The sequence below is a fragment of the Schistocerca serialis genome, chromosome 2 (assembly GCF_023864345.2).
Source record: "Schistocerca serialis cubense isolate TAMUIC-IGC-003099 chromosome 2, iqSchSeri2.2, whole genome shotgun sequence".
Lineage (NCBI taxonomy): Eukaryota > Metazoa > Arthropoda > Insecta > Orthoptera > Acrididae > Schistocerca > Schistocerca serialis.
This window is the reverse complement of record NC_064639.1, coordinates 1,052,554,899-1,052,576,045: the sequence shown is the minus strand read 5'-3', so window position 1 is coordinate 1,052,576,045 and position 21,147 is coordinate 1,052,554,899. Positions and strand designations below refer to the sequence as shown.

At 37.8% G+C, this 21,147-nt stretch overlaps 1 protein-coding gene across 1 annotated transcript in view; it reads left to right on the top strand.

Moving 5' to 3' along the window:
• The window catches only part of LOC126458498 (transcription initiation factor TFIID subunit 7), a 68,196-nt gene that overhangs the window by 25,417 nt on the left and 21,632 nt on the right, over positions 1 to 21,147 (top strand). Inside the window, exon 5 of the mRNA XM_050095591.1 lies at positions 3,698 to 3,834. Coding sequence (XP_049951548.1) covers positions 3,698 to 3,834 — 137 coding nt within the window. The remainder of the gene's footprint in view (positions 1 to 3,697; positions 3,835 to 21,147) is intronic.

Here is a 21,147-nt window from a genome sequence, read left to right as displayed (position 1 = left end):
AGGCAGAGCCACGTGTGAAAGCACCCACGTGATTTACCAACTGACCTGCCTACACTGTGAAGCGTTCTATGTGGGAATGACCAGCAACAAACTGTCCATTCGCATGAATGGACACAGGCAGACAGTGTTTGTTGGTAATGAGGATCACCCTGTGGCTAAACATGCCTTGGTGCACGGCCAGCACATCTTGGCACAGTGTTACACCCTCCGGGTTATCTGGATACTTCCCACTAACACCAACCTGTCAGAACTCCGGAGATGGGAACTTGCCCTTCAGCATATCCTTTCTTCTCGCTATCCGCCAGGCCTCAATCTCCGCTAATTTCTAATTTCAATTTGCCGCCGCTCATACCTCACCTGTCTTTCAACTTCATCTTTGCCTCTGTACATCCGCCCCGACTGACATCTCTGCCCAAAAAATGCCCAAACTCTTTGCCTTTACAAATGTCTGCTTGTGTCTGTGTATGTGTGGATGGATATGTGTGTGTGTGCGAGTGTATACCTGTCCTTTTTTCCCCCTAAGGTAAGTCTTTCCGCTCCCGGGATTGGAATGACTCCTTACCCTCTCCCTTAAAACCCATATCCTTTTGTCTTTCCTTCTCCTTCCCTCTTTCCTGACGAGGCAACCATTGGTTGCGAAAGCTAGAATTTTGTGTGTATGTTTGTGTTTGTTTGTGTGTCTATCGACCTGCCAGCGCTTTTGTTTGGTAAGTTTCATCATCTTTCTTTTTAGATATATATATATATATGTCTGCTTGTGTCTGTGTATGTGTGGATGGATATGTGTGTGTGTGTGCGAGTGTATACCTGTCCTTTTTTCCCCTAAGGTAAGTCTTTCCGCTCCCGGGATTGGAATGACTCCTTACCCTCTCCCTTAAAACCCATATCCTTTTGTCTTTCCTTCTCCTTCCCTCTTTCCTGACGAGGCAACCATTGGTTGCGAAAGCTAGAATTTTGTGTGCATGTTTGTGTTTGTTTGTGTGTCTATCGACCTGCCAGCGCTTTTGTTTGGTAAGTTTCATCATCTTTCTTTTTATATATATATATATATATATATATATATATATATATATAGAGGGGGAAACATTCCACGTAGGAAAAAATATCTAAAAACAAAGATGATGTGACTTACCAAATGAAAGTAAGTGTGTATATATATATATATATATATATATATATATATATATATATATATATATATATATATGGCACTTAGTACCAAGGTTATCACTTCCCAATTGCCCTGTTATATTTCAAGTGTATCATTTTTGCGTAAAACCTTGTTTCAGCTATGTTAAGTGTCAGATTATCATTGCCCAACAAACACGCAAACAAAGATATAAGTGACTGCATGAGTTGTTCACCAAATACGTTTCTGATATCATAAACTGTTAAGTTAGTAAGCAGTGTGATATTGTCAAACTGAACACCCATATTAGGGCAATGCTGTTTTCAATTTTTATCCTATCACCTTGGCTTATCTTTTTCTTTGGAATATCACAGAACAGATACATACCTTTCTCCTTTTGGTGATAACTTTCGTTTTGTCATAACATGCTGTGGCCCTTACTAACCAGCAGCCTTGGGTAACTGTGGTGTATGATTAATTTAGCAAGGATCCTGTTGGAAGGGAGAGGGGAAACCCTGTGGATCTCTGAGTAGTGGGTAATGAGGAATGGGTTTGCCTCAGCTGAATCACAATATTCTGGACTATATTGAAATAAACATTTAATAATTACAAATTCAACAATTAAGTAAATCTGTTATAGCTTTCAAAAGGTAAGAAATCCTATTATGGTTGTAAACAGGTAGTTGATTGCTTTCTGTGAATGACACACAGGTTTACTCTTAAAATTCATGATCTTTCCTGTGGCTCCCAACACTGGAACTGATGATTATTTAGGACAGACTCATGCTGGCCCAATAAACATGTGACAAATTGTATAATTCTTCTTTAATTTACCCCACACCTCCTCAATATAGTTTGGTAAGGATTCCACGCTGATGGACAATATTCAAAATAGGAACTTCACGAGGCACTCTTCCAACTGAATCTCTGTCCTCAATCTTCCTTCACATCAACTTGTGAGTGTTCCATTCTAAATTGCTCTGGATGTATACATTTACAGTTGTAATCAGTTCCAATGATTATCTCTTAATCATGCAATAAAATGATGTCATTTGTTTCAGCTCACTTTCTATAGTTCATTACGTTTATTTCTGGAGATCAGTTGCTGGTCTTTGCATTAAGATTTGATCAGTTGCAGATACATCTGCATTTGCAACAGTTTGCAGATTTTGTGATTTGCTTGTTGCAGTTGGATTGTTTATAAACTACAGTAGAGAGCTAGTTATGTATCACACCATTTATGTAATGTTTATGTATGTATGTATATCACACTTGTGGTCACGTTTACTACTTTTTCTGACAGTGTCTTCACATAACCGTGTATTGACTGTTCTTTGATTGGGAACTTCAGTCCAGATACATACCTGATCTGGTGATCCACAAAGACATAGTTTGTTTTGTAGGTGGCAGTGCAGAACTGTTTTTGAAGGCTTTCCAATTGACAATAAATTCAGCACTAATGTTGGCACTGCTATGTATATCCTTCTCGGTCTCATGAATTCTCTCTGGTAGGTCAGTGTGGATCTGCAATAAACTGTGCAAGTAGAGAGGGTACCTGTCTGTCTTGTATCTGTGCTACAGTTGGAAAGAGGAACTGTAGTACATTTTTATGAAAATCAACCTTGACAGGCAAAATTTATTATCGAATCCTTTAGTTTATCATCTTTTAAATGGATGTTAATAGGAGCAAAGGGTGATTGGGTGTTTTTTTTGGATGTTGCGTAGCACAAGAACTTACTTTTTCAGTAGAGGATTTGAGTGGCTCAGTGGTCAAGTGCCAGACTACAAGTGCAAAGATCTCTGGTTTGACCCTCAATCAGTCCTAGACTTTTTATCAGTCAGTTACCACTTCTTTCACCTCTGGCAATGTTTGTTGATGTGAAAAATTGAGAGTTACACTGTGGTTCAGAATCTACGTTAAACGCCGGCTGCTGTAGTGGAGCAGTTCTAGGCACTTCAGTCTGGAACCACACTGCTGCTACGGTCGCAGGTTCGAATCCTGCTTTAGGCATGGATCTGTGTGATGTCCTTACGTTAGTTAGGTTTAAGTAGTTCTAAGTCTAGGGAACTGATGACCTCAAATGTTAAGTCCCATAGTGCTTTGAGCCATTTGAACTACGTTAAACTGTAGGTCCCCCCATAACTAGCTGATGAAATCAGCTCAAAAGTTGGAGGAAGGCAAAGGCATATCACTTCCAACAGGACCAGTGGTGTTCAAAACAATCTTTAGATTGGTGATGGCTTTACTTACACTAGATAAAATTTTGTATATTGAAATAGTTTGAACAAAGCTGCATTATTTGTTAATATTGTATGGTATACGAAAAATTATGATGGGAAATGATTTTTGCTATCAGTAGTCATTTAGTCACATGTTTCAGTGTCTCCATCCAGAAAACATGTCAGAAAAAATATGTAAGTGCTTTAGGATTGGTTTTGTGTAACAATTTATGTTTGCAAAAGTGCATGTCACCCAACAGGTCTGCATTTCAGTGATTGAACTTTGTAGATTCCCATCATAATGCTGTAAAATTCAGGAATTTTCTGTAATTACCTTTTTTGCCTTAGCTGAGCATGAAATATTTGGTGAGGCTGTGAGTGACTCAGAAGAGGAAGAAACAAAAATAAATGTCACAGAATTTGAAGAAGAGACAAGTAGACCTTCTGCTGATGACAGTCATATGTCTGATTCTACATCATTGCAGGTAAATAATAATAATAATAATGAACTAGTGTTAATGTCATGAATCAATGTAATCCAAAGGAACATTTGAATTTGTCACCTATTTTTTGCAGTGCACAGTTGCTTCTGTAACTGTCATCATTCTCTTCCTCATTGTCGTTGAAGTTGAAATTTCTTGTATATTTATTTCACATTTTATGTTTTGTCAACCTCTTGCTATAAAGGTGGAATCGCAGCATTTCCTCACCTAGTCCATCAGATGTAGAGTGCATTGGTAATTAACAGCTGTCCCTGATATCTGTTCTGCTTACTTGTCCTCGGAGTTATTATGGCATCACACAAAATATCACTTATGGCTGTAGCCATAATCCATGTTCTCATAGTCCTGTGCAGCATATTCGATTATCCAGCAAAGGTGTATCTCTGGACTCAGATTAATTCATGCACTGTTACACTTTCCAAACAGTCACCAGTCTTGATCTAGCCAGCAAAACTGACTTCATATTGTCACTATTCCAGCACATCAATATTCCAACACCAACTATAAATGCCATGTAAAAATTTAACTCCATTCAGAAAGGTTGCAATATCCAGCCATTGGACTGGTTAACTCATGCTGCTAATACTCTGTACACTAGTCCAAATAGTCCCTTGGAGCTTATGCAACTAGTGCCCAGAAATGGTTTTTTTAATCATTATTTCTGTCTTTGGTCACAATATGAAGTCCTTCAACGATGACCATTTTCAGTCAGTAATGACCATCTTCAGATCTGTTCTACACCATGTGCTACACCATGTATGTTGTGATAAAAGACTGGAATAAAAAGTGACAGTACCTGGATCACTGTTTGTATTCGCAGCTATGTTGCAGCTGGTGAATGTCCAGAAAGACAAAGCAGCAACATAGTTCAAAGTAAATAGGTCAGAAATCACTCAAAAACACAATACCTCAATTTCCATACAAACAAATGTCATTTATTAGTTTTAATTACTCCTTGCCAAATGTGACACCCTCCTCAAACACAACCTCCCATTAGCTACTCTTTTAAGCTTTTTTTTTTTCCACAGTAACTTCATCAATCACTGTGGGTCCCTCATTCCCAACTTGAAATATGTAACACTTAAAACATTTCCTCAGCCGTCCCCTCTCTCCTCTCCTCCCCTCCCCAGGCCCCACAATGTGCTTCCTACATCTAGTTGTGATCCTGGCGGACTTCTAGATTTTGCAAGGTCCAAGAAACTCTGAAATTATTTTAAATATACAGGCCATTTTCCCTATCATTGTTGGGAGCAGCATAAAGGCATATCCATTAGTTATTTTGTGTCTTTGATAATAGCACTCTTCTGGAAAGTGCTGCATCCTGCCAGAACTTCTCTTATGTTTATTTCCTACTTAAACTGTGGGGGACAAAATCTGACAACCAGGGATTGTCTCTAACAGTTAAGCCAGTCTAGCAGATTTGGATCATTACATTTAGCTTCCAATGTGAATCCCCCCGCCCTGTCTACCCATAAACCTCACTTTTAGATGGATTAGGAAAAACCAACTTGTCAGTTCCCAGTTTCCAAGCTAAACCACCAACCCAGAGAAATCATGGAAACTCTTGTGTAGTTTACAGCAAAAGTCACATCTTGAAAATGTGGCTGTTTACTGGGCCAGGCTCAAGAGAAAATAAAATCCGTGCCTCAGTTAAAATCTAAATTTTATAATTAATTTCTCACCCTTGTCTCAGTATACTCGGAAATGATATATCACACATTTTCCTGTTTTCTACTGCTGCATTGTACACTGACTTCTTCCTTCTCTCTGCTGCATTTAAAGTATAAGGTATTTGATTTTTATGGTGCTCATCACTTTTGTGGCTTTCTCATACTTCTTCAGCTTACTGGATCATAATTTTTGACTTTGTGAGGTGGTCTGCAACTGTTCATTTTGTCAGAATGTTCACTCAGTTTTCTTCTGTTATCTTCACTTTTGTTTCTTAGAGTAAATTGCTTAATTATGTACTAATATCACTGTTTCTTAATCTGCATCCTGAAAGGCAATTCGAAGTGTTTCTAGGCAGCTCTAAAAGCCACAAACGGAAACTAAATAATGGACTACCACAGGGATCTGTTTTAGCCCCATCACTATTCAATTTATACATTAGTGATTTACCAACCACAATATGAACTAAATTCATCTATGCTGATGACATCATACTGGTAGCACAGAACAGTAATTTCGAAGATGGTGAATGAATTCTTATGGAGGATCTGGAGAAGATGTCAACTTTCTTTAAGACTTGTAGATTGATCCCGAGCACATCAAAAACTGAAGTTTCTTGTTTCCATCTAGCGAATCGTGCTGCGAACTACAAACCAAGAGTTCTGCTCAATGGAAAACGTTGAGGTACAATCCTTTCCCAAAATATCTCGGAATCACTCAAGATAGAACCCTGAGCTACAAAGAGCACATCACCAAGCTTTCTCATAACGTTGCTGCAAGGAACAACGTACTACATAAGCTCAGTGGGGAACCCCTGTTGACTCTCTGCATTTAACTGGCATCAGTCTTGTGTACTCTGCTGCCGAGTACTGTGCACTTGTCTGGTTGGAAAATGTACATGTGAAGAAGGTAGACACAAAACTTAATGACACAATGCACTGCATTACTGGTTCCATCAAATCAACCCCATGCCACTGATTACCTGTACTTAGTCACATCCCTCCACCTCACTTAAGGTGGAAACAAACTCTACTGAGGGAGGCCAAGAAAATCTCTGCATCACCCTCTCTACCACTGCACCAGGAATTCTGTTATCCACCACAGCCACAATTGCGATCAAGAAGACCAGCAAGTGTTACTGCTGGACAACTCATCGTGGATGGTTTTGATCTAAATAAAAGCTGGAAGCATGAATGATAAACAAAAACATTGGGAACAAGAGCCCATCACCTTGATTCCACAAAGAAGCCAAAGGGTGGTTAAGGACTGGACGTGGTTGTTATAGGTACTTCAGTACAAATGGGGCTGGATCAGTTCACCAATGTGTGAATGTAATCAAGAAGAGCAGATAATTGAACATTTAGTCCAACGCTGTCCACTTCATTCATACCCTGGAATTCCCGAAGACTTGTTCACTCTCACACCCAGCTTAATTAACTGGTTGAAAAACACGGACTTTAAGGTTTAATCTTGTCTAATATCATATGTATATTGTATAAAATCATTTGCCTTATATCAACTGTATATTGTATAAAATCACCATACGATTACATAAATCTGCATCCTCCGGTGCAACCTTTCACAGTTCTAAGAAATCTCATTTCGGCTGCTTGTTGGTTTTTAAATGACACACTACTCACTTCTGTAGAGTAATGTGAGGATGGTCATTACTTTATAAAACTTCATCCCTATTATTTTTTGTGCCTTGTCTCTAAAGTACCTGTTTATCATCCCACATATGTTTCCAAATTTTGCTGCTTTCTTCCCACATCTTCATCATACCTGTATGTGATATCACATCCCAGATAATTAAAATGGCTGACCTGATGGAGGCCATGATGGCCTTGAAAAAGCGATGCACTACTAAAATATGGTGGTATCTCCCTCCACCTAAGACTGCTAAATCTATTCAGTTTGTGTTGGAAAGGAAGTGTCGTGCCAACAGCATAACAACAAATGAAAGTTACTTATATCACTGTTCAAAAAAGAAGATATCCCTAAAATCGGTTTGCTGCAGAATCCTTGAACATAGTCTCATTTCAAATATAATACATTTTCTTGGGGCTGAGAAGTTTGTCCACAAATCAACAAGGTTTTACAGTGCATAACTCTTGCAAACTCAGCATGCCCTTTTCTCACATGATATACTTTGAACTATGGATGATGGGCAACAGGCAGATTCCATATTTCTAGATTTCCTGAATGCATTTGACATGGTCCCCTATTGCAGGCTGTTAAAGGTACAAGCGTATGGAATAGGGGACAGATATATGAGTGGCTTGAACTCTTAAGTTATAGAACCCAGTATGTTGTCCTCAATGGCGAATGTTCATCAGAGACAGGTGTGTGTAGATGTAGATGTAACTGCTAGAATTATATCTACATCTAAATATACATTGATACTCCATAGTCCAGTGTATGGCATGTCGTAGAGGGTACCCCATATCACTACTAGTCATTTCCTTTCCTGCTCCACCCACAGGTAGAATGAGGGAAAAACGATTGGCAGTATTCCTCTGCATGAGCCATAATTTCTCGTATGTTATATTTGTGGTCCTTACGCACAATGTATGTTGGAGGCAACAGAATCATTCTGCAGTGAGCTTCAGATGCTGGTTTGCTAAATATTCTCGATAGTGTTCCTTGAAAAGACTGTTGCCTTTCCTCCAGGGATTTCAATTTGAGAACCTGAAGCATCTCTGTAACACTTCCATGTTGTTTGAACCTACCAGTAACAAATCTAGCAGCCCACCCCTGAATTTCTTCATTGTCCTCCTTTAATCTGACCTGATCACAATCATTCAAGCAGTACAGTCAAGCAGGACACTGCCAGAGCTGTATCTGAACTTTACAGATTTCATTTTCCTACTCATGTGCATTAACTTTCATTTTTCTACATTTAGGGCTACCTGTCATTCATCACACCAGCTAGAAATTGTGTCTCAAGTCTTCTTGTATCCCCCTACAGTCACTCAACAATAACACTTTACTGTACACCACAGCATCATCAGCAAACAACTCCAGATTGCTGCCCACCCCATCCGCAAAATCATTTATGTACATATAAAATAACAGTGGTCCTATCCCACTTCCATGGGCCACTCCTGACAGTACCTTTGTCTCGAACATTCGCTGTTGAAGACAGCTACATGGTTCTGTAACTTAAGAAGTCTTTGAGCCACTCACAAATCGGTGAACCTGCTCCATATGCTCTTACCTTCAACAGCCTGCAGTGGGGCACCGTTCTAACATTTCCGACTTAAGCGGAGGTTTACTATCTTTGGCCCGAAAAAAGCATGTTCTTTGAGAATTTTTTTCTTGGGGTATGTTATAGACATCAATGTCAAATTTGGTCAAAACGTTTATTGATATTTCCTCTACAAACTGGAATTTTTCGACTGGAAATGTTGAAGAGCAAAGGCGGAAGTGTCGTCAGAACGAAACAAAATTTCAATGTAGACCTCCACGCGCAGTATGTCACAGGTCAGCTGGCTCGTCTGAAATCAAAATTGAGTTGATGTTAGCGAAGTATATAAGATTCTTTAGGAGTTGTACCTCACTTAAGTTATTTGGACCATAGGAAACAAAATGGCGCCCATTTGAAAAAAAAATAGGTTATTTTTCATTGATTTTTCGACTTTGTTGGCCAAGTACAAATATTTATAGTTGATGGATCAGAATAAAAGTGGTACAACTCCTAGACAATTTAGTTAACTTCGTTAGAAACAAAGAATCATAGTAGATTTGAAGTTACCATACCGCCCGATAAAAAAAAAAAAAATCATTTCGAGAAAAACGAGTTTGAAGTTTTGACTACATATAAATGCAATATTATGCAACTTACATTCAATCTGCTATTCCAGGTCCATAAACGAGTCCTTTCTCTTCCTCACAGAGGGCGTTCTGCTCGATCTGGGCCATCCTGCGCTGCTCCAGAGCCACTCATACGGCCAAGCGATTTTTGGCCGTTTGAATCTGGTGGTTGTCCGAATGCTTGGTGAACTGCATCGAATAGAGTCCCAGGGTGATGTCCATCATTGTCATGGTCTTCAGAATTGCTGAATACACTTAGTTGAAGCTGCTCACTGCCAGGAAAGTCGCAATCTCCACAGTCTTTGCACCAGAATGCAAATGCTTGGGGGCTGACTTCCAAACACTCACGTTCAAACTTTCATTTGAATTTTGTGTGTTTCCTCCCAAGCACCGGTACAATAACTCATCCTCCGAAAGGGCCTCATAGATCATATGAATCACTTTTTGAACTTCTTTGGAGAGCGGCTGGTCATGTTGATATTCATCCAGATGTCCGGTAGCCTCTGCAGTACGCCATTTGCACCAACTAGTTTCTCCAGCTGGACAATTTTGGTGTTGTGGGTGGTCATCCGTTGAACACTTGTGGAAATACATTGCCCAAATTGCCTTCTTCATCTGTTCCACTGAATTGGAATGCCGTCGGATTGCCAAGCCGTAGCACGTTGTAAGCTCCTTGATCACTTTATCAGTTTTAGACATGGGCAAGTACATAGAATAATTTTTCATGGCTACAAAGTCGAAATTCCCGAAAAAAACTGGTGCGTGAAAAAGGCCGATTTCAGGAAGGTGCATTTTTTGTTCAACTGTGAATAACAAACATTTCTGTTCCGTATTCGGAAAAGCTGTTTCAGGGTTGGATTCTAAACACTTTCATGGCTCCAAAAATGCAATTTAAAAAAAAATCGATTTTTTTTTTTTTTAACCAAAAGATAGTAAACCTCCCCTTGAAGTGTGAGTGTGAATCTGGGTTATTTTAGTTTATTCCCCCAGACCACCTTTCACTTCTTTATGAGGTGACCTTCTTGGAATTTGCAGCCATTCTTTTTTTCTGGATAGCCAGCTGCTGGAAACCCTCTTGACTTCTTCTCCGTAGAATAACGCTAGGTACAGGAATTTTTAGACTCTTTCTACTTATGAAATAAGTAGACATACAAACTTTGCACTTTGTCAATTAACAATGTATTTGACTTTCATACATAATAAAACTCTCACTTTCAACATAAATATATAACTTCCAGTAAGTCTCTCATACAGTCAAATGTCAGAAACAAATTGAATTACAGTTAAAAGAAAGTTGGCTTTGATACTATAACTTTTCTTAACATAAATCAGAAAATAATAGTTTCCAAGAGTTCTTTGTCAACTGTCTTTGTTTTAATAACAATAGTCAATGACCCAATAAGCACAGAGCTGCATATAAACTCCATGGTTCTTCCTTACACACTTACTAAACATCTATGGATTGCCTGACAGGTACTCGTCGGTGCCGTTCGTCCGCCGTGTCTACCTTCTTCCCGTGACTGATTTTAAACCTGCACACACAAACATGTGATGTGCAGTAGGTAGGATTCTACCATACCACACTCGTATCCAGAATATCGTGTGTTCGAGACTGTGAAATGCTGATTGGTGTAGAATTTACACGGAAATTCTCAAATCACTACATATCTCCCACCTCAGATCGAACACGCAATATTTTATACATAATCATTATGCAAATAATAGCGGTCATAATAACATTTCATATCTTAACAATATACATTTCTTACATATGTTTATATACATATCTTTCCTTTCAATAACGATTCTCTGTCCTCTCTTAAACAATCTTTCACTTATTGTTTCTCTACTCTTTTCTTATTTTACTTTGTTATTAAGACATGAGCATTTACTCATGGTTTTAGCCAGTTTTACTAATATTTAGGAATTGTGAGGACTCTTTTTCTTTTCTTTATTTCCTTCCCCCCCCCCCCCCCCCCCCCCCCCCCAAATCGTAAACTTCAGGTGCTAATGACACATGAGTAATCTATTTTCTATTCCTATCTTTTGTACTACCTTTTTTGCAGTATGTACTATTTTCATTAATTGTGGCTTGGAGGAACTCTGGATGGAATGAAAGTGTTCTTTTGACACCCATTTATTTCCACGAAACATAATAATGCTAGTCGTTCATAGAATTCACACTTCCCAGAATAATCCCTATAAAATTTGTGACTTTTGTCACAATACTGTCCCCTTCTCCAAGGATAAGCACCTATTCCTTCCTTGTGGATTGACCTTATAAGAGCACTTCCTCTTTCCATTCTGGTAGATATGCCCCTTACAATACATGCCTCTATTTTAGGCTACAGATCGTCCTATCTCCACGTAGGTATGCCTGCACTTTATACGTAGTGAATGCCGAGTATGCCACCCTTATCCTTTTTGAGTAGGCCTCACAGTTTATTACCCTAGTATACATTTCTGTGTATACCATAATGAAGTATCTTCTGGAAAAGATAGATTTATATCTTAAACTTCGCATTCATTCTTTAATGTATCATTTACTCCCTAGAGTCCTCCTCTACTTATGAACTTCTATATTTTCAATAGATACAATGTCTACATATACTATTTACGTCTCACTATCCTTCAATTCATCAGAGTATTTATTACACTGACGTTTCGTAATGATCAACATGACTAATTCCTCTCCTACTTTCATCTTCTTTCGTATTTACCCATACTCATTACTACTTTATAGTGGTTCATTATGTAGCATTTTCATTCCATAAACTTATATGCTTTTGTCTCTCTTTGCGCATCAGTTCTTTGGGTTTGCGCATCAGTTCTTTGTGCCTATTCAATCTCTATTTAGCACTGTCACTGTTCTTTGTTTATGTGTACCTCCTCTTGTGTACATTCGATGTAGAACCGTTATAGCTTCCTATATATGGGTGCATATTTCCATACGTAAACACATTTCCCCCTATACAATACCTGGGGGTTCTCACACCATGACAGGTTTTGTCTTATGTAATTTAATCTTTGTGTAGAATTGTATGTTTGTGTATATGTGGATGTGTGTTCATATTATCTGATATTTTGTCCTTCTTATCTAAAGATAAGATTTAGGTTTCTAGTAAACACGAAAATAAGGAAGGACTTCAGCGATAGAAATTTGTGAATACGAAAAGACAGAAACAATAGACAGGTCCTCAAATGAGAAGTAATAAAAGGAAAAAATAGATGTGGATGCAAGGATTGAAGAAGATAACCCCAAAGAAAGGAAACTCTTCCAACCCCCTTTCCTAGGATCCCTACCCCTAAGGTACTTGAGTGAGATGACGGAGGAGGTCTGGTGTTAAATCGTCCCCTACGGAATGGACTTGTTCCATTTTCACCCTTTGAGATCCCCGAAGGAAATCCTAGCAACCCTATGGAAACGGCAAATGATGAAAAATCAGGTACACTTGTTTGTGAGGGTTGTTTGAAAGGTGTGATGTGGGTTTTGTGTTAGTCACGATTTATCTGTTCTTGTAAATCATGCTTTTAGCTACAATACCCACCCCTTTAAAAAATTATACAAACCCTCCCATCTCTATCGTATCTCATAAAAGGTATAAAATACTCTACACAAAATAGAAAATCTATATACTACGGTATAACAGTTGTTCAGCTAGTCACATCATATTATATTTTTCCACAAATATAATACTCTGTCCAGTTTATTTCGTCTAGATATAACTTTTTTCTGTGATTCTCTTAAGTTTTTCTCTATTTTATAGTCATACCCAGATAAGATTACAGGATAGGTCTAGATTTTAAAGGAATTGGGTGCAGGAAAACTATAACATCGAAGACAACTCTGGATCCAAGGGTCATTTCTCCGTCCATTCACTCAGAATGTTAACATCTGTCCCTGGGGGGGCTTTACATTGTATTTTCGCTTCTCTAATCCAGTTGAGAGATCTACTAAAAATAATGTCTTAGTATGGATCACTGTTGTACCCAGTATGGTCCCTCATATTTTTGGAAAAACTTATGAGTTGAGCTGTGAAGATGTTGTCTTATAAGAACCAGGTCATCGACTTGGTACTGAGGTTCAACAGCCTTTTCGTTATGCTTACTTACTCTTTGTGATGCCTTTTCAATTAAATTCTTAGAAACTGTTTACTGATTTACTTCTTAATTGACTCTAGGTTGTTCAGGCCAATTAAAGAACTTAATTAGAGGTGCTCCTAAATAAGGTTTGCCTATAACTTCTAAAGGTGTCAATCCAGTCGATAAATGGGGTAATTCATTTAGGATAAGTTCAAAGTCCTTAATTTTTGTTGCCCACAAAGTACGTTTTTCATGGCAGTAAGTATGAGGTAATTTTCCAGTTTCCTTTATTACTCATTCACATGGATTTGATGATAGGTTATAATTGGATATTAACACCATACTTTCTCATGTTAGGAATTCTCTAAATTTGTTACTCACAAATTGTGGTCCGTTATCCATAAGAAACCGTTTTTGTTTACCTACTTCTTGAAAGTATTGTTGTAAACAGTGTATAACCTTCTGCGTATTTGCTCTTTTAATGGGATATAGTTTAACATATTTTGACCAGCATTCTATGATAACCAAAATATGATACTCCTCCCTTTCCTTGTGGAATTGGCCCAAAAAAACCCGCTGCTGTGAGGTTGTGTAATGACTTAGGAATAATAGGATACATTCTGTATTTCACATGAGTATTATTCTCTTTTATTTTCTGGCAAGTTTCACAGGTTCTAATCAAAGATGCTATTTGATTATGTAGTTTCTTGAAATAATAAAACTTATGTATATGGGATGTACATTTTTCGATCCAAAGCGTCCATATCCTGTGTGAACATACCACACAAGTTCTTCTTCCATTACCTTCGGAATACATAAGCGCCAATGATGTGATGTTACGCTGTCTCTCCAAAACAAGGTATGATCTATAATTTTCCACTTTCCTAATTGATTAGGAGGTAACGAGTTCTGGATACACATAGAAAATATTTCTGTGAAATAAGGATTATGATGGATATTCCCTATTATTCTTTGAGCCATTTCCTTTACAATCATGTTTGGATATTCTGCTGACATAAAATTAATGGCAAAAATATTGCCAGGCCCTTCCGTACGTTTCAATTCTTCCGTTCCTGTGGGTAGCCTCAATAAAGCATTGGGTAAAATATTTTCAGAACCTTTTACGTATTGTATCTTAATATCATATTCCTGTAGGAAAAGCATCCATCGCACCAACATACTGTGTAGTAATTGACTACTCATCAGAAAGGATAAAACTTGATGATCTGTATAAATATGGATTTCTGATCTCCGTACTAGAGTTTGAAACTTTTGATTACTCCACACAATCGCCAGTAGTTCCTTTTTGGTAGCTGTGTAATTTAGTTAGTCCTTATTTAGGCTACAGCTAGCAAAAGCTATGGCTCTGTGTTCTACATTACTTGGATCCCATTCTCCTTGGAAAAGTTTGGCAGCAACACCGTAAGCAGATGCATCTGTTGAAAATTTAAATGGTTCGCCCATAACTGGATGATGTAATATGTGTGGCTCAACAAGTGCTCTTTTAACATTCTCAAATGCATTATTTGTACCTTGATCCCAGGTCCACGGTACTCTCTTTCTTAATAAACTTTTAACTCTTGCCCTTGTACATACTGTCGATAGTATCCGACCGTACCTATAAATCCTTTTAATTGTCTTACATTTCTGGGTTGCGGACATTCTTTGATAGCTTTTATGCATTCAGGGTCCGGTCTAATTCCCTTTACCCCTATAATACGACCTAAGAACTTAAGTTCCTGGCGCACAAAAAACGATTTAGACAGCTTCACCATAATACTTTTTTCTTTAAATTTTTTCAGTGTCTTACACACAGTTGGACAATGGTCTTTCCCAGTAGCTGATATTATTAAGATATCGTCTACATATATTATCAAATCCTTCAGTAAGTCACTCCCTATTGCTTCATCTAATGCATGTGTAAATACAGACACAGAGATATTAAGTACGAATGGCAATACATAGAAATGATAAGATTTTCCATCAGACAAAAAGGCTGAATACTTTTTGGATTGTGGATGTAATTTTATCTGCCAATATCCCGCGGTCAAGTCCATTTTACTAAAGAATCTTGCCGTTTTAAACTTGGATCACAATTCGTCGATATTAATTGATCGATCTCTCTCTGTTTCCATATGTCGATTTAATGTACAAGCGTCTAAGACTAATCGTACCCCGCCTGTAGCTTTCTTCACCATGACCAGAGGATTATTCATTACACCGGAACTTTGTTCTATACTATTATTATCAATCATTTTGTCAATCTCATCCCAAACTGCTTCCTTCAAACTCACCGGTATTGGATACAGGAGTGTCATCTTTGATTTTGGACTTACAGATATAGTCACTGATGTTACCTGGACAATTGGAAAACACCACTTCATACTCCATTAAAATTTTATACAAATCTCATCTTTGTTGATCGGTTAATATTAGGGATTCATTAACTTTGTCTTGTATATCAATTTGTATATCAGTTGATCCACATTATCGATTTTTGGTGATAATTTTGCTGTAGTTGTTCATCATAGGCACTGACACTCAGTTTTTTTGTCCTCATTGTGGCTATTTATTATAAACGATGTCCAGCATCTACTGTCCTCTCTACCATAACAAAGAAGATGCTTGTCAAAGTTTAAGATGACTTTAAACTCTAACAACCAATCTAAACCAAACACTACATCTCTATTAATATTTTCTACTATTAACAGCGTTTGACGAAATAACATATGTCCAATACTACAGTTCACTTGAGTTTCATATTTTACAAGTTTACTTTTTGTTCCCATTACCCTGATTATGTATACTCCAGTCACTGGCAATAACGGTAAGTGCTGTTTATTCTGTATCAAGTTAAAAAATGTGCTTGAGATGAGTGATACCTCACTGTCCGAATCTATAAATATGTTAACCTCGGAAGTTTCCACTGTCACTGCTATTATAGGTTGTGGGTTATTAGTAGCTAAGCTTGCTTCTTCAAGCAGCAACTATTCCTTTGTGTGTAAAGTTAACATACTTATATGGAATAAGGCCTTCTAATGTATTTCCATGACCCGGGCCCCGGCCCTGGATTCAGATCGAATAATGTTTGCCTCATTACTACTAATTACCGGTTGGTTACCAAAACAAGATACTAAAGTCCCATTCTGGGGTTTTATGGTTACTCAGTGCTAATTCTTGAGAAGCTACCGGATCTAAATTTGAAGGTGGGTGTTTCTTTTGACAATTGTCTTTACAACTCTTCTTACTGTACTGGTGTACTTTTGCTAAGTTTGCCTCATGCTTTTTAAAATTATTTCTGCTATTTCTTTTGTAGTTTGAACTTTCACTTTGGTGTAAAGTTTTGTTGTTGTCCTTATTTATTGCATCAAGTGTGTCAACAAAAGACAACAACTCTTCTGTCGTTTTCCAACCACTACACAAGATGTCTTTTCTCGCATAGATTGGCAATCGTCTAATTAAAACATGTACTAATCCTTCTTCTTCCATTGGCGTATCTAACTACTTTGCTCATGTTAAATGCCAATTGAAATATTTCCTTATAGTACCCCAACTATTATTATAATATTCTGGTTCTCATATATCTGATATTAACTTTTTTGAGCACTAGCAGACCAATACTTCTCTTTAAATTTCTTTTGAAAGTCTCCCCAAGAGGAAAAATCGTCAATATTTACTGTTCCCCATTCTGAGGCTTTCCCTTGAAGGTACCCCGAAGCAAATTCGATCTTCTTGGAATCTTCCCAATTTTTGATAAAGCTTGGTTAAATCTTTTTAAGAAATAGGTCGGATGTACATCTCCGTCCAGCTTAAATTTAGGGAATTGTCTAGATAACTCTGAATTAGCTACCCATTGTAAATCAGTCACTGCTTCACTAGTTAATACAACATTAGGTGAAGTTACCCTTTTTTCTACTTTATATCTTGGATAAGCTTAAATTCTCTCCACAGGTCGTCCATACCCTTCCTGGTATCATTAAGTTTGAAAGAAGGAATAGGCAATATGTTTCCGGATATTATCCTCTCAGTAACCTTTCAATCTATAATTTCTCCAAATTGTTCCTCCAAATAAATTACATTTATAATATAAGAATTAGCTATTTTCTTTAGAAATTTCTTCCTACATTATCTACCCATGTATTGACACCTGTAATTTGCGATTGAATGACTGGCATTAATTTATTCTGCTTATCTACAGTATCTTTCAAATTATTCAACCCCTGCCTTACATCATTATACTTAACATCATACACGTTTTCAAAAGATCCTAACTTTTCAGTAAGTTCGGATTCTACATTATTACATTTGCTCTCAATGTTAAGTTCTAACCTTTTCGATGAATCTTGAAAAGTGTTACTCTGTTTCTGACTAAGGTCAGTAAACATATGATTTATATGAGTGGTCAAAGAATTTGTCAACTCGTTCTTTAAATCTACTTTTAAATTCTTTACTTCATTATTTATTGCCTCGAATTCAGTCTTCAAAGCACCCATGCCTTCGCATAGATTACTAAATTCTTTGCTTTGAGAGTTGACTTTGGCTTGTAGCAAACCTAAATTTGTCGTTTGAATATTTAGAGTTTCACTCTAAGCATTTAAAGCTTCACTCTGGGTATTTAACTGAGAATTTACTAAGTCTAGTTCTTTACTTAGAGTCACACTCTGGGCATTTAATTGAGAGTTTAATGAGTTTAACTAAAGACTCTGAGCTTTGATTAAATTTATCAACTCAGCCCAGTCAGGCACTTCTTTGCCAATTTTCATGGCCATAGCTGGGTCTTGAGTTTCCCCAACCTGTTGTATATTTTCCATACTTTTATATGCGTTAGCTCTTTTAAGCATTTAAAACTAACTTTAAATATGATAATCACACAATAAAAGTTCACTCAACAGTATCTTCTACAACTTCATACTAAAGTAATCAAGTTTTGTTTCACGCTCACCCAGCGTAGAATTCACGTTGCGTAGGTGAGCGAATGTGTAGGCAGGTCAGCACCGTTGAATAATAACAGCTGGTGCCGGCGGCGTCGGATGTATGTTGGTTTCCGCATCTGCATCCCTGCGATGTGTGTAAGAGCTGTATACTTCCCGCACTGAATCTTCTTGGTTGAAGCATTCTACGCATACTTCTTATTAGACAAATACGTTGAAATCTTCTTTACTGTTTTTATCATTGTGAATTTTTCATTTCTTCACTGTTTTTCCGTTTAAATTTAGCTCTATAGGATACCTGAACATATTCCAATTTCTCAGAGTAATCCTGTTGTCTTATTATGTTTGGTTGCTATGGCAACATGTAACACCTTCTTTTCTTGTTTTTAACTTAAAATTCCTGTTTTCTCATTCCTTTCACACAAGTCGCCATGTTCTAGCATTTCCGACTTAAAATGTGAGTGTGAATCTGGGTTGTTTCGGTTTATTCCTCAAAACCTTCTATAAGAAGTGACTTACTTGGAATTTGCAGCCACTCTTCTTTACTGGATTGCTGGCTACTGGAAACTCTCTTGACTTTTTCTTCATCGAATAATGCTAGGTACAGAGATTTCTAGACTCTTTCTACTTATGAAATAAGTAGATATACAAACTTTGCTTTTTGTTAGTTAACGATGTATTTGACTTACATACACGATAAAACTCTCACTTTCAACATAAATATATAACTTCCAGTACGTCTCTCGTACAATCAAATGTCAGAAACAAATTGAATTACAGTTAAAAGAAAGTTGGCTTTGATACCATTACTTTCCTTAACATAAATCAGAAAATAAGTCTTGTCTATAGCAAGGTTACGTCAAGAGTTTCCTAGTGTTCTTTGTCAACTGTCTTTGTTTTAATAACAATAGTCAATGACCCAATAAGCACAGATCTGCATATAAACTCCATGGTTCTTCCTTACACACTCACTAAACATCTGTGGATTGCCTGACAGGTACTTGTCAGTGCCTTTCATCTGCCACGTCTACTTTCTTCCTGTGATGATTTTAAACCTGCACACACAAACATGTGACGTGCAGTAGGTAGGATTCTACCATCCCACACTCATATCCAGAATATTGTGTGTTCAAGATGGTAGAAGGCTGAGTGGTTCTAGAATTTACACAGAAATTCTCGAACCACTACACTGTGTCAAATGCTTTCCAAAAATCTAGAAATATGGAATCTGCCTGTTGCCGTGTATTCATAGTTTCTGGTATATCACGTGAGAAAAGGGTAGGCTGACTTTTGCATGAGTAATGCATTCTAAAACCATGCTGATTCGTGGACATAGGCTTCTCAGTCTCAAGAAAATTTATTGTGTTCGAAATGAATTTTCTGGGATTCTGCAGCAAACCAATGTTAGGGATATTGGTCTGTAATTTTGTGGGTCCATTCTCTTGCCCCTTTTGTATGCAGGAGTCACCTGTGATTTTTTCTAGCTGCTTGGGACTTTGTGCTGGGTGAGAGATTTACGATAAATGCAAGCTAAGTAAGGGGCCAATGCTGTAGAGCACTCTTTGCAAAACCGAATTGGTATACCATCCAGACCTGGTGACTTATTTGTTATCAACTCCTTCAGTTCTGTCTCTATGTCAGGGATGCTTATTACTATGTCACCCATACGTGAATCTGTTTGATGGTCAACGACGGTATGTTTATTGTTTCCTCCTGCTTGAACGATTTCTTGAATGTGAAATTTAAAACTTCAGCATTTGTTTTGCTGTCCTCAACTGCCACACCAGACTGGTCAACAAGTGACTGGATAGCCTTGAATACACTTAGTGATTTTACATAGGACCAGAATTTTCTGGGGTTCTCTGCCAGATCGTTAGCTAAGGTATGATGGTGGTAGTAGTTGTATGCTGTGCACATAGATTTTTTCACAGATGCACAAATCTGTACTAATCTTTGCTTGTCACCGTTTGTGCATTCTCTTTTGAACTGAGAGTGCAACAGCCTCTGCTTGCTCGCAGTTTCCGAATCTCTTTGTTGTTGTTGTTGTTGTTGTTGTGGTCTTCAGTCCAGAGACTGGTTAGATGCAGCTCTCCATGCTACTCTATCCTGTGCAAGCTTCTTCATCTCCCAGTACCTATTGCAACTTACATCCTTCTGAATCTGTTTAGTGTATTCATCTCTTGCTCTCCCTCTACGATTTTTACCCTCCACGCTGTCCTCCAATGCTAAATTGGTGATCCCTTGGTGCCTCAGAATATGTCCTACCAACTGATCCCTTCTTATAGTCAAGTTGTGCCACAAATTTCTCTTCTTCCCAATTCTGTTCAATACCTCCTCATTAGTTATGTGATCTACCCATCTAATCTTCATTATTCTTCTGTAGCACCACATTTCGAAAGCCTCTATTCTCTTCTTGTCTAAACTATTTATCGTCCACGTTTCACTTCCATACATGGATGGCTACACTCCATACAAATACTTTCAGGAACGGCTTCCTGACACTCAAATCTATACTCGATGTTAACAAATTTCTCTTCTTCAGAAACGCTTTCCTTGCCATTGCCAGTTTACATTTTATATCCTCTCTACTTCGACATCATCAGTAATTTTGCTCCCCAAATAGCAAAACTCATTTACTACTTTAAGCGTCTCATTTCCTAATCTAATTCCCGCAGCTTCACCTGATTTAATTCGACTACATTCCATTATCCTCATTTTGCTTTTGTTGATGTTCATCTTATATCCTCCTTTCAAGACACTGTCCATTCCGTTCAGCTGCTCTTCCAGGTTCTTTGCTGTC